At 38.5% G+C, this 15313-nt stretch overlaps 1 protein-coding gene across 3 annotated transcripts in view; it reads right to left on the bottom strand.

Moving 5' to 3' along the window:
- Nucleotides 1-15313, bottom strand: part of USP53 (ubiquitin specific peptidase 53) — a 75782-nt gene that overhangs the window by 35509 nt on the left and 24960 nt on the right. For all 3 annotated transcript variants that reach the window (XM_014589578.2, XM_006153102.3, XM_027773670.1), the window contains exons 2-4: nucleotides 10887-11595; nucleotides 6415-6507; nucleotides 2925-3059 (exon numbers count right to left, since the gene is read on the bottom strand). In XM_014589578.2, coding sequence (XP_014445064.1) covers nucleotides 2925-3059; nucleotides 6415-6507; nucleotides 10887-11030 — 372 coding nt within the window. In that variant the 5' untranslated portion in view covers nucleotides 11031-11595. The remainder of the gene's footprint in view (nucleotides 1-2924; nucleotides 3060-6414; nucleotides 6508-10886; nucleotides 11596-15313) is intronic.

Raw genomic sequence — 15313 nt, 5'->3', positions numbered from 1 at the left:
ATACAGGGAATACTTTAAAGTATTTTTTTTTTTTTAAAGTTCGTTCACTTATCTCTCCCATGAGAGACAAGAGAGGCATCTCAACAGGGTCTCCAGGCTGCAATCCACCCTTAGTCCCAGCAGACCTGGATCATGGACATGCGTAGGCCTGCCTGTCGTGCTCAGGGAGGGAGGCCCTGGGATGCGAACCTAGGGATTCTCCCACATAGACCCAGCTATGCTAATTCTGTACTCATGCTTTGCCCCAGAATATAACTTTTCTAAGTGAAAATTTAAATTTAGGAGTATCATACATACAGTCAAGTTTTCAGCTTTCTTCCCGAACAGTTCAAATGTTGTTTAACTATTCACCTTTTGTTGCACTAGCTTACTTTTTTGTTTTGTTTCATGACAGAAACAATTTTTAATAAAAGAATTGTTCAATTCTTTTAAAAAAATCAGTCTGTTGTGACTGATACCTAGACTTTAATGAAAAAAAAAAAGTTTCCATGTTCCCAGCATTCTCATATTGAGAAAAATCAGGTAACTTTTAAAAACTCCTACTAGGGTGGGAACCAGCAGTTAGTGTAATGGCTATGTCGCTGGACTCCCACGTAGTCGACCGCGGTTCGCGTCCCGGACCGGTGGCTTAAAACTCACGCCGGGCACGTGTGCGTGCATGCCCAAGATCCCAAGAGGAGAATGGAGAAGAAGGGATTGCGGCGTGACCATCCTCTCTGGGGGGTGATTTCTCGCTTTCTGTCTGTCTGTCTGGCGAGTGCACGCACCCTATAGCAAAAATCTCTCAAAAACAAACAAACAAACAAAAACTCCTACTAGGGTGACCAGCAGATGGCATAATGGTTATACTGCTGGACTCCCATGTAGTCATCTGCAGTTCAAGTCCCAGACCCAGCAGCTTGAAACACACCAGACAGGTGTGTGTGAGTATCCACAATCCTAAGAGGAGAATGGAAAAGGGACTGCGGCATGGTCATCCCCTCTGGGGGGTGATTTCTCGCTTTCAGTCTCTCTCTTTCTCTCCAGCGAGCACATGTGACATACAGCAAAAATATCATTAATAAAATAAATAAAATAAAAACTCCTACTTGGATTATCTAGATAGTCTATCTAACTTACATCAAAATATCAATAAAATTGGTTTAACAGTTGTACTAATCCAATGTGCCCTTAAATTTCAAATGAAAGTTCAGATTGAGAATACAGATCAATAAAGGGTATTTATTTCTTTAAGAGAATAATCTTTCTTTAGTTACCAAAACTTAACCAATGAATTCTTATTTCTTTTTTCCTTTCCTTTTTTGTCTGTTTTTTTTTTGTTTGTTTGTTTTTCTAACCAATGAATTCTTTTAATTAGCTAACTTCCCTTCCTTTGCCCCAGGACATTTAAAGCCATTCAATTATTTAAGCCTGGATTTCTAGACATTTTGTGAATTATTATATCATATACCATTACAGTTCATTTAAGTGAAAATAAAACTATAAAGCTCAGCATTTATGCCAAATATGTGTTTAGCAGTAGTCCCTATGGAAATGTAGAAAAGTGGACGTATATTTCATTATTACACAAAGCAGTATCACTGAGTCATTTTAATCAACAGAGAAGTGTGGTAGGCAATTTTCCATCTTTCTAAAAAAAACAGTAAAGATGCTTTTTTTCTAAATTAATGACAAAAAACTGGCAAATGAATTTTTCAGGTAGTAAATTCTTCATAAATTCAAGGTATGGAACAAGTATTTTGCTCATGAGCAAATAATGCTGAGAGTAAACTATAACCTGAACTAGGAAAAAGCAGTAGTAGGAAGATAACATGAAAAGAAAACCTTTACAAGGGTTTGCGACGAAAACCAGCAGGTGGTGTGAAGGCAAGCGTGGCTGGATACCACATACCCTGACTCAGTGGTTTGAGTCCCAGACACAGCAGGTTGAAAATTACATCAGTCACATGTGTGTGCGTACATTCATATGTGCCCAAAATCCCAAGAGGAGAATGGGCTGCCCTTAGGGGTGATTTCTCACTTTCCCCCCCTCTGGCTAGCACATCATATACCTTATAGCAAAAAGTTTAAAAAAAAAAAAAAAGTAGGGGGGAGGGTTTGGAGCAGAAAATATTTTATTAGACAGTTTCAATAAAAAGATGGATAGAAACGGAACCAAGAGAAAAGAAATGGTTACATCTCAAATGCAGGTGACCATTCTGTTACTGGCATCTTTAATAATCCACACACATATTTTAGAAGGTATATCCGGTATTCCTGCATTCCCAATCAAAGGGATTCCTACTTACTAATATGGTGGTAACGCAGAGCCTCAGAACATCAACCTCAGTGACGCTCCACCCAAAGTGCGGTACCTACCAGAACCATTGCCTAATAATTGCCCACCCAAGACTCCCTTTCGTCCCAATGGGAATCATTGCATATAATGAGAAATACTTTTGCTAAAAATATGTTGCACTTGTAAACCCTGTGGAAGAAGCACACCAGCTTAAGTAATGTGCTACATTTAGCAAAGCTTTGTACTCCAGAAATACTTTTTTTCCGTAAAGAGCAAACAAACAAACAAAAAACTGGGTCTCACTCTATTGCCCCAACTGGCCTCAAACTTGTAATCCTCCTATCCCAGCCTCCCCAGCAGCTGGAACTACAGGTGTGCACCATCATGCCCAGCTTCCAATAACCAACATAAAACTATTTTAGTGGCCTAACAATCAGTAAAAATGAGAGCGGCCAAAATAATCAAAGCCCCAAATAGAACACAAAACTCAGACGAATTTAAATTGAGCCTTGAGAGATGGGTGTGATGTGGATCCACTGACCTGTTCTGATTTTTCCATTGTTAGAAATTTTTAGTATATTTGTCTCAAAATGTGCACCATCTAGGGAATGAAACACACTATTCTGACTTCTCAGGAAACACTTACAAAGCACTCTGCAGCATCGTCCATGAGGCCAAGTTGAAAGCGCTGCTCGTCTTTGAAGCTTTCTGCCAGCGCGTGCCTTATGTTATCTGAGGGAAGTGCTTTCTCTCGACTGTGTTGAAACTGTGCAAACATCGTCTGGGAGTCAACAAGTACACTGGTAAGTTTAACGCCAACAACTTTAAAAACATTTATAGTTTTGTTCCAACGTAGAGAACCTCACAGCAATATACTCACAAACTCAGGGTCATTTACTCTAAAATTCCAAACGAAATGAAAATTAATTATGTGTATCAGCAAAAACTAAAAATATACCATAGAAATTAAAATTCTGCTAACCAGAAATAAGCAAAACCACAGGGCTGATCCTGTAGTACAGTGACTAAGCGCTGTGTGTGATGAGCTGGAGGCCACCTGGCCAACCGCAGTACGAATCCCAGCCCTGACAATGTGAATGACATGCCATCACGTGGGTGTGTACCCAAACTCCTGATGAGAAGAAATGGAGGAAAGGGTATAGATGACTGTACCCCACTCCGGAGTGCTTTCTTTCTCTACCATTTGTCTGACGAGTATATGGGCTCTCCGGCAATTAACAAATAAAAGAAACCTAATTGCAGAAAAATGAGTGGAAACTCACTTTTTTTTTCTTCAAGTTAAAGTAACCTAAAGGAACTTTTAAATTTTTTGTTCCTTTTGCTAGGGTCTTAAGTAAACCTCTAAAAATGACAAGTTCATTTTAAAACCATCAAAAATTAGGCAATTTCAATAAAATAACAATTTCCCACCACTAATATGCTAAACTTGTTTTTAAAAATGCAAACATAGGGATCAGTAGGGCATGGTGGTGAAAGGCGCTGGATTCCCACATGGATGACCGTAGTTCGAGTCCCAGACTTAGTGGCTTCAAAATCACACCTGGCGCTTGAAAAGTTATACTTGGCAAATATGTGTGGATACCCACAAGCCCAAGAGGAGAGTGGAGACGACGGGACAGTGGCACAGCCATTCCCCCTAGGGAGTAATACCTCACATTCCTTCTCTCACTCGCTCTCTCTCTAGCAAGCGCATGAACCCTATGGCAAAAATTTAAAAAAAAAAAAAAGGCAAAAAAAAAATTGTACATCTTGTAAAAATCAGAGATAAAGGTAACAATCACTTTTAATTTTTAAAGAAGAGTTCTCCTCCCTTGATTATCAATTTTCCTCACTTACAGAACTGTTTCTAACCTAAGCCAAAGAAACCATGGAAACATCATTTAAAAACACAATACTATAGGTGTTCATCTAATCTTCTATTTTCTTTATTGAATTTAAACAAGAAAAATGTTTAAATATGTTCCCATATTATGATAGTAAACTTAAGTGGAAAAAAAAGATTTTTAGTGACAATCTGCCAAATAAGAATTGGTGATATTCAGTTCTACACTAGCTCAGGGTGTCACGTCATCTCAAAAACAATTTTTTAAGGTCCACAAATGGTAGGCTAGGAAAACATTTCCAAATCTGTTCCACCCTGTAAAGGAACAAAACAAAACAAAACAAATATCTTTGATTTAAAAATAAAAATAAGGTATTAAAAAATAAAGATGTCAAATGATATTAGACACCAAGAACTGTAATTATTTTAGCCATTAAATAGCTAAAATTAAAATACTAAAAAATAAAAAAATACTTCTCGAATTTCATCTGTTAGGTAATTAGCTTTTCCAAGTAATGCTTAAAATATTAATATGTCATTTATTTTACCTATATTTTTGCTTATATAGTATGTATAAAACTCTGCATCTATGGAGCTTACTTATATTCTAGTTGTTGTGACAAGAAGGTGCATAAATAAGAATAGAGAATAATAAAGAATACAATACAAGAGAGAAAAGCCAACCAGTATAATGGGGACAGGAATCCCAGGGCAGGACAGAGGGAAGCAGCTTACCTTTTACCTAGAGTACTCAGGGAAGGCCTCACTGAAGGGAAAAATAACACTTAAGGAGAGGCTTAAAGGGAAGAAGGGTGTTACCCACAAGGACATCTGAAAGGAAAGCATTTCAGACAAAAGAAGTAACAATGAAAAGGCTCAGGGATGGGCACCAGTTCAGAGAAATGGGGACCAGTTTGGCTGAAGTATAATCACGTATGTGTGGAGTTTTTTTAAGGCTGTAGGGAACAGGGGAAAGAGGTAGGTAATTGTGCAGGGGTTGGAGAGCTGGCCTAGGAAACTGAAAAAGACTAGTTCTTACAATTGAACAAAATATTCAAAATTTACCATGGGGGACCAGCAGATGGCACAATGGTTACATCGAGGACTCTCATGTAGTTGATCATGGTTCGAGTCCTGGACCCAGTGGCTTAAAACTCACACCGGGTGCATGTGCACGTGTATCTAAAATCCTGAGAGGGGAATGGAGGAGAAGGGATTGTGGCATGGCCACGTCCCCCACCCCCCCAACAGGGGGTGATTTCTCCTTTCTGTCTCTCTGGCAGGTACACACACTCTATAGCAAAAATCTACTGTGGCATAAATAAAATATGATATTGAAATTGGATCTAGATTTACTCTTCATCCCATACAATAATCCAACAATAATTGTATTTTGCCATGTTCTAAAACTGAGAATATAAAATTCCCTCCTTTGGTAATTTATTGAAACAGTCTTTTCAGGATCATAAAGAAATTAAAGTATGTTGGGACCAGCAGTTAGCATAATGGCTATGTCGCTGGACTCCTATGTAGTCGACCGTGGTTTGCGTCCTGGACCCGGTGGCTTAAAACTCACGCCGGGCGCGTGTGCGTGCATGCCCAAGATCCCAAGAGGAGAATGGAGGAGAAGGGATTGTGGCATGGCCATCCCACCTGGGGGGTGATTTCTCGCTTTCTGCCTCTCTATCTCTGTCTTTCTGGCGAGCGCACGTGCCCTATAGCAAGAACCTCTCAAAAAAAAAAAAAAGAAAAGAAAAGAAAAAAAGAATAAGGAGTATGTAAACACAAGTCTGGATACAAATGTCACTTTCTCAGTGAGGTTCTCTTGGCCACTCAACACTTTGTGTTCTTTTCCCTGATTTCGTTTTCCTTCATAGCAATTATTACCTTCTAACATACTTAATATTTTGCTAACTTAGTGTCTCCTCCCCTCTTAGAATATAATGTGCTCCATGAGAACAGAGATTGTATCGGTGTTCAGTGCCCCAAACTCATAACTATGGCAGTAACCAGAACTCAGCAGTCACTCAAACACATTTGTAAAAATGACAAAAGAATTATTTCAAAATAATGGAAACTGTTTTGTTCTAACATGTTTATACTATATGGCCTTCCTTATATAAAAGTGGAAAATGAAGACATAAACCTGAATAAGTCATACTTCAAGAATTCATCTTCAAAACTATAAATCACTTGACAATAAACTTTAATTACAAATTCACTAAATATGTCAAAATGAAAGATTTAGAGAAAAAAAATTGGCAGTACTTTTTCAGAATGATTTAAAGATTACCTTTAATGCACAAAATATGCAGGCATCTCCCTGACAAACATGTCCTGTCAGTACTCGTAAGCTTCGTCGAAATATATCCAGTTGCCATAAAACCTAAAAAACAGAGAGAGGTGAAAGAAAAAGAAACACAGTGAGGTTGTTCTATAATAAAAGATAGATTTAGATATTTTTTAAATTATAAAAGGTTAGTAACTTCTTAAGCCTCCTGTATATAATCAGACATGCACAGCCACTAAAAATTACAACAAGTATAAAACTACTACATAGAGGCTGTGGATAAAATGGATTTAAAAGATACTATTATTGAGGCCAACAGGTGGCATGGTGGTTAAGGCACTGGACTCCCACATGGCCAACCGTGGTTCAAATCCTGGACCTGGTTGCTCACTTTCTCACTTTCTTTCTCTCTCTCTTTGGTGAGTATGCATACCCCACAGCAAAATTAGAAAGTAATAATAATGATAAATAAAATAATACTTTTTATAAAAATATAGGTTTTTTTTTATTCACAAAAAGGAAGAAAGTCATAGAGCAAGGAAAAACAAACTCCTTGGTTACAGATTTGATTTGAATAGAAGACATGGGATACTAAATGGAGCACTTGGCAGAGACATAGAAAAGGAAGTGATTATAATACTTGGAACAAACTGCAATCTAGGGAGGAAATATAATTACACTTTAAAGCCAAGGTGTACAAAACAGGGGTCAGCAAGTTGGAGCAAGAAGCAAAGGTGAGCATGGGTATGTGTGGTCCTCCTACACCCAATGACGAGAGGGGTATCTGTGTTGTGACGGAGGAATGGCATGCTAAGCAGCAGCACTTAAAGACTAACCTCAATATGTTTGCTGCAATTATCCATTTACCATCTGCTACCAAAAGAGAAAGACGAAGCAAACAAAACAAGACTACAATTGTCAAAATAAATCAGTTCAGTACTTAAAATCATTCTGAAAAACCTGAATTCTGTACCATGAGGATAATAAGAGTGTCCACCTCATAGAGCTCTTAGGAAGAACAGGGCCTGGCATATAAACGGCATGCAGTGACTACCAGCTGCTAATCGTGGCTGTTATTACTATTAAAACAAACAGGATCTTCCAAGTTTCCATACAGACAGAAGATTTTAGTCATCTTCTCAAAGAGTATTACTGAGAAAGTCCATTCATGATTTCTTGTTTCTCACGACTGAAAACAAAGGTTAGTATGAAGAAACTGATAAGTTTCCTATGTTTTCAACTACTCAAAAACTAAAGGCTATTCCAGAACTTCCCGTTGCTTTGTCTTAAGCATAACTAATGAGATCCCTTTACCACAAACAAATTAGTGTTCTGCAAGGCATTTGATAATGTTTAACTTTCTTGCTTATCATATCTTACCATATCATAAAAAAATACTACACAGAAACTTATTTTACCAACAAAGATGAAGATCAGTTACAGCTAAGCTCTGGATGCAGGCTGCACTGTGGTTTATGACACAACATTTGAAGGCAGTCGGCCCGGGCCTAATTCTGGCTTTACTGATCACCAGCTTGTGGACCTACCTGGGCAAAATATTTTCTGAGATTCAGTTTTCTCATAAGTAAAATGGGGGCAAAGGTAGTACTTCCCAGGGCCTAAAAGTGGTGTGGTGGTTAAGGCACTGCTCTGCCACATGGTGTACCATGAGACTCAAACCACACAGTTGGCCAACGTGGGTTCATCGTTGGCAGCCACCTTAACCTCCACGCCACCTGGCTGGTCTCCTCTACTGTTAGTTTTTTTCAGGAACCTCCATATTATTTTCCATTAGTTGTACTAATTTGCATTGCCATCTACAGGGTAAGCAGGTTCCCTTTTCACCACATCCTCATTTGCCCATTTCTTAATTGGATTATTAATTTTTTTTGTGGGTGAGCTGCCTGAGTTCCCTATATACTCTGATTATCAATCCCCTGTCTAAGGATTAATTTGCAAATATTTTCTCCCATTCCAAGGGTTGTCAATATATGATTTCTTTAAAGTGCTCTATGCATCATTCAACACAATAGTATAATGCCTATTTTAACCAATCTCTATCACAGAATAACTATCAATCCTTATTTTTATTTAATTTTTAAATGTTAATTACATTTTACAACCTACTTTTTAAAACTAAGTGTAGGCACTGGCAGGTGGTGTGGTGGTTAAGGGTGCTGGACTCCCACATGGTCAAATGTGATTTGGGTCCTGGACCCAGTGCCTTGCTTTCTTTTTTTCTCCTTCTCTCTCTCACTCTGTCCCTCTCTGGTCAAATTGAAATAAATAAATAAATGGATAAATAAAGTTAACTAAAATAATTTTTAAAAATTAAAGCGTAAGCTAGTTGGTTTAGTTTTCTGCAATATACACTTTTTCTTTTGTACTATTTCTATCCAGCAGTGTTAGTGATGCCTAATGAAATTAATGTAGCATTAAACATTTATACTATTTATTCCCAAAGGATTGATTCATCTATGCATACACATTTAATAAAGAAATATAAGCCTTTCATCATACTCTCTTCAAAATGATACAGTAAGATAAAAATTGTGTAATGACAAATGACATGAATTATTTTTTGTCCATTTTATTAATACCTACTTTTAGTAATTTCCAACAAGATGTATTCCACAACTATTTCTCATCAGCTTTTAAAAGTATTCATCAAACGAGACCAGCAGATGGCCTATGTCACTGGACTCCCATGTAGCCGACTGTGGTTCGAGTCCCGGTTCCAGTGGCTTAAAATCATGCTGGGCATGACCATCCCCCTTGGAAGGTGATTTCTTGCTTTCTGTCTTTCTGTCTCTCTTTGTCCTTCTGAGGTAAAAGCCTCTCAAAAAAAAAATTCATCAAATTTCATATTAATGTTGAATTTTAAGAAAGAACTCAAGTTTTTTTCTGACAGAAAGTCTATCTGAATAGTTGTTTTGTCAGTAGGGGCTGGCTTTGCTAGTAAGTTTATATGGCAGACATCTTAACCACAGATGCCAGCATGAACTGGGGAGACAAACCTGGTAGGGGCGCCAGTGCTGCTCTGGAGGAAAGAGCTGCACAGAGACTTAATCCCAAGTATCTGTACAGGGCCCCCCACAAATGTTCAGGTGAGTATTATGAGAAAACTACCTAAGGCCAGGGGAAGAAATACCCAAAATGATTAGAAGGAATAGTGCTCAAAGCTCACGTTTTAGATAGTTCCTTTTTCCTAACAGCCCAAGTGGAACACTTCACGCTGAAAGAGTTGGCTGAAAAACATAGCAGCTATGTCTTGCCTAACAAAGCTTAAAAGTAAATTATCAAACCATTTCCAAATACATTATCCCCAGTTCAAAATAAAGTTCTCATATCCTACTGGTCAAGAGAGTGAGATCCCATATGGCTGACTGCAGTTCAAATCCTGGTTCTGATGGCTTGACAAACATGCCAGGTACATGGCATGTATGCCCCAAATCCTGGAAAAACAGAGGGGCTCATGGAGTGATCATCTCCCATTGTGGGATGCTTTTTCCCTCTCTCTCTTTTTGCATCTTTCTGGTGAGCAAACAAGCCCTCTGACAATTGAAAAAATAAAAAGAAAGGGTATTTACCTAAGACAGAAAAGTGGGTTAATACACATTTGTTAATTAAAGAATTTTGAAAAGGATTAAAGCAAAATGGATTAACTCTCAATTTAGTCAAAACAGAGGTGCCAAAATTAGGATTCTTGAGAGGTGAATTAAGGGTCACAGTGGGAAGTAAAGGGAGTTTTGAGTATGAGATCAAAAACTGCATTCACATTTTAACCAAAGCAGCTTGTTTCTTTTTATCCTGTCTATTGGAACAGATGCTGGACTTTTTTTCATTTTTCAAAAAGGAGAGGAAATGTTAGCTGATTAAATAAAAATTTTAAGTATTACAGAAACATTCTAATTTACTAAACATTTTATATCAAAGGGTTTTATATAAATCATAGTAATACATCATTATATCGAGAAAACCATATCTGTTTATTAGAAAAATCAAACACTCAACCAAAATATTTTTGTTCACATTAAAAGGGATGTTAAAAGTCATTCCAGCTGGAGGGATCAACAGGTGGCATAATGGTTATGTCGCTGAACTCCCATGTAGTTGTCTGCGGTTCGAGTCCTGGACTGGGTGGCTTAAACTCACGCTGGATGCGTGTGCGTGTGTGCGTGCATGCCCAAGATCCCAAGAGAAGAATGGAGGAGAAGAGATTGCAGCATGGCCATCCCCAAAGGGGGTGATTTCTCGCTTTCTCTCTGTCTCTCTCTGTCTCTCTGGCGAGCACACATGCCGAGCACACATGCCCTATAGCAAAAAAACAAACAAACAAAAAAAACTCTCAAAAAAAGAAAAAAAAGTCATTCCAGCTGATAGTAACTTCATTCTTAATTTAGTGTTAATGATGCACTAACAAGATATTTCCTTAAAAGTATTTTAAAAAATTTAACAACTAATTATGGTCTCACCTGTATAGCGCTGTTAAGAAAGCAGCTGTTTTGTCCTGGTTCATTTAACAAGCCTTTGGTAGGAGCTAGGGATAGCATACTCCCAGGCTGATAAGCTTTTCCGAGGTTGCCGCCAGGTTTCCGTAGGAATTTTACCCATGCCATTTTCAAACAACTTTGTTTGCATTAAATCTAAAAATTGTACACTTATGTGATATTTCTGACGAGGAAATGGATGTCTTCAATTATCCATTTAAATTCACTGCAGTTTGTTACAATAACAGAACTTTCCAGGTCCATATCTTTCTGGACGCTATAAATTTTTAAACTTTTACTTGTTTTAAGAAATTACTTTATTAAACTACTTTATTAAAGCAAGTAAAAATAGGGTTTGTAAACACGGACCTTCTGAGAGCTAAAAAAATACTATTTCAAACAAAGTGTTAAAGATTCTTAAATAAGTTCAATTTTATAGGATAGACACATAGATTAAAATGAAAAAGACTTTTTTAAAACTGTGAAAAATAATGACGAACAAATCATTTTCCTTAATGCACAAATCATCTGTCTTGATGGGTTAAAAAATACATCTTGATGATACAATGGCATTTGCATGATTCTTCTGGTCACTGGTTTTCCTTATGTGTTTTAATAAGAAAGAAGTCTCTCATTCTCGCAGGTGAAGTTATCAAAGATGATTCCATCATAGCAATGTGACCCCAAAGCAAATCTACAAGGAAAAAAAAAGAAAGAAAGAAATGGTTAAGCAGAAAGGCTCATCAAGAAAATTCCTGGTTCACTCTGTGAACACAAATATTAAATACAGGATTAAAACTCATCATAAAAAGCTAATTAACAACATTCTAAAATGAGAAAATAAAAACATATTTCATCACTTAAATTTTGAAAAAGTCAGTGTGAGATAATCCCTACCAACATTAAGCTTGTAATTTTCTAAGAGTGGTTTCATAGAAAAAAATATTTCTACAAAAAATTGGAATTCAAATTAGAGCTGGGGGAGCTGGATGGCGGCACAGCAGTTAAGCACAACACTGCAAGACTGACCCACGTGGTTCTGGGCTTGTGTCCAGATGTTCCTAAACGCCCCAGGCAAACGTGCCCATGACGCAAGACTGGCTGAAGCTGGGGGTGGACTGTGGGGTCAGAACCCTGTGGGGGGACTCTCTCTCTCTGGCTCTCCCACTCATAAAAGAAATAAATAAAAAAACTTAAACTAGATCTCAGATGGTATATCTGTCAACATTAAATTGCTTTATTAAAGGAATGCACTTACACACACACATGCACACACATGCACGTGCACACACACACAGGGACAGCAGGGGCATGATGGTTAAGAGTGCTGGACTTCCACATGGCTGACTGTAGTTCAAGCCCTGGACCTGGCTGCTTGCTTTCTTGCTTTCTGCCTGCCTGTCTGTCTGTCTGTCTCTCTCTCGCTTTGTACCTCTCTGGTCAAATTAAAATAAAGAAGTAAATAAAGCTAAAATAATTCTTTAAAAAATATATATACACAAAGTATATATTTTTATATCTATTTTACACACAGAATCATTTTTTTTCAAAAAAGTCAGTAGATTTTATGTAATTGCCATGCATAACAATTTGAAAGAAACTTTAATTGATAAACATATCTAGTGAATTAAAATACATTTCTACCTTACAAATGCATGCTATTTGTTAAAAGAACTTTAAGTGTTCGACTGCTTGATTAAAATCAAGTATTAGCCACAATATTTTGTTTAATCAACTGAATTTCCTTCCTGCGTTCTTTCTTTCTTCTTAAGAATTATTTTTTTTATTTAACTTTATTTATTATTACCATTTTCCAGTTGGATCAGAGAAAGACTGAGTAAGAGAAAGGGAAAGTGAGAAAGCAAGCCACCAGGTCCAGGATTCAAACCGCAGTTGCCCATGTGGGAGTCCAGTGCCTTTAACCGCCACACCATCTGCTGGCCCCAATAAACATTCATTGAGCCATATACTTAGTGTACCAGGCCCTAGAACTAACATTGCAAGAAGCATCAGAGAACACATGATGAATGCTAAATTGTAGAATGTACTGTACAGCGCTGTTAAGAAAGTAGCTGCTGAAACCAGCAGTTAGCGTAATGGCTATGTCGCTAGACTCCCATGTAGTCCACTGCGGTTCAAATCCTGGACCCGGTGGCTTAAACTCACTCTGGACACGTGTGCGTGCGTGCCCAAGATCCCGAGAGAATGGAGGAGAAGGGATTGTGGTGTGGCCATCCCCCCTGGGAGCTGTCTCTCTTTTTCTGGAAAGCACACGCGCCCTATAGCAAAAACCTCTCCCCCCCAAAAAAAGAAAGAAAGAAAAAGAAAGCAGCTGCTTTGTCCCGGTTCATTTAACAAGCCTTTGGTAGGAGCTAGGGATAGCATACTCCCAGGTTGATAAGCTTTTCTGAGGTTGCTGCCAGGTTTCTGTAGGAATTTTACTCATGCCATTTTCAAATAACTTTGAAGGTACTAGAAGAGTTATGTCCTAAATGCTAACAGAAAAATAGTGCAAGAACAGGGGATGGTAAGTGTGTATAATTTGAGACAGTTTGCACTTTTAAGTAGGAGAGTCATGGAAGGTCTTATAGAAGCGATTACATTTGCACAAAGATTTGAAGAAACTACATGAGGTAAGGACTTCCAATCAGATGAACAGCAGATTCAGGAGATGGAGCACATCTGGCATAGGATAAGAAAAGTAAGGAGCCTAGCGGGGCAGGAGAAATGTGAACATAGAGAAGTAGAAGAGAAGGGAAGATGGGAAAGAGATCGTGCGAGGTGCTTTAAGCTCTTTGTAAGGACTTTGGCTGTAAACTCTGGGTGAAAGTAATTTAGTTCCATTTTCACAGCACAAAAATATCATGATAAAAATGGCAGAGATCAGTTCAACGTCATTGATCAAACACCCCTGAGACAGGAGAGCACCTAAGATCAAAGAAAAATGTGAATCTTCAAAGAATTAAAGTCAGAAGACTATTTCCAGGCCTACTGACTACCTGCTTGGTCTCAGACACATTCTTGTCATTTCTGATTCATCGCTTCTTGACCTGTAAAATGGGGTTAATAATAACAGCCCTGCTTTAACGTAGGTTAAATATTTCAAGAATTATAAACACTATGTTATGGTAATCATTTTCATTTTATTTTAACTGTACAATTTATAACCTCTAAAGTGATCAAGATAATCTTGAAACTTTTCATACAAATTTACTCTTCAGTAAATTCAGTTGAGCCACCCGGTGATATGGTGGTCAAGGTGGCTGGAACCAACATGGCTAACTGCATGGTTTGAGTTCCAAACCTGGCAGCTTGAAAAACATACCAGGCACTTGTGTATGTATGCATGAAATCCTGAAGGAGGAATGTAGGAGAAGGGATTGTGGTGTGGCTATTCCCTGGTGGGGGATGCTTTCTCATTTTCCTTCTCTTTTTTCTCTCTGGTGAGCACATGCACCCTTCGAGCAAATTAAAAAGTAAATAAATAATAACTGTAATTCTGTTTTTATAACAACCTGGGAGCTCTATACACACTGACAATGACTACTGTAATCAGTTTCAGAAGTTATTATATAAATTCCTTAGATACTTTTACTTCTTCCTTCCTAATCTATATGCCTTTTAACTTCTGGGTTTTTTTGGAGAGGTTTTTTCTTATTGGGCGTGTGTGCTCGCCAGAAAGACAGAGAGAGACAGAGAGACAGAAAGCGAGAAATCCCCCCCCAGAGGGGATGACCACGCCATAATCCCTTCTCCTCCATTCTCCTCTCGGGATCTTGGGCACGCGCACACAAGCGCGCGGTGTGAGTTTAAGCCACCAAGTCCGGGACTCGAACCACGGTCGACTACATGGGAGTCCAGCGACATAGCCATTACGCTAACTGCTGGTCCCCGCCTTTTACTTCTTTTTTTTGCCTTATTACACTGGCTAGGACATCGCATACAATGCTGAACAGAAATAGTGAGAACAGAAATATTTGTCTTGCTTCCAATCGAAGGGAAAAAGTCACCTTAATATAATAATTTACCTAAAATAATTATTTAATTCTGTCAAATGCTTATTTAATATTGAGAGATACAGCTTTTCTTCCTAAGTCTTAAAGTGGTACATTCCAATGATTTTCAAATGTTAACCAAATCTTGTATTCATATTGTGACAACCACTTCATTGTAACAAATTATCATTTTTATATATTGTTGGGCTTAACTGGCTAACAGATTGTTAAGAATTTTTATATTCAGGTCTCCCGCCACCCCCGGGGACCCTGCGCCGAGCGCACGAGGCGGAGGCGGGCGGAGTAGGCCCTGCGCCAGCCCACCGGGGCCCGGCTGTGGGTCTCCCGCCAACCCCGGGACCGCGCCAAGCAAGGCGGCGGGAGGCGGGGCCCCCACCCAGGGCTCTGCCCCGGCGT

Source organism: Tupaia chinensis, unplaced genomic scaffold (genome assembly GCF_000334495.1).
Source record: "Tupaia chinensis unplaced genomic scaffold, TupChi_1.0 Scaffold000362_1, whole genome shotgun sequence".
Taxonomy (NCBI): domain Eukaryota; kingdom Metazoa; phylum Chordata; class Mammalia; order Scandentia; family Tupaiidae; genus Tupaia; species Tupaia belangeri.
The sequence above is the reverse complement of the archived record's forward strand: the minus strand, read 5'-3'. Positions and strand labels throughout refer to the sequence as shown.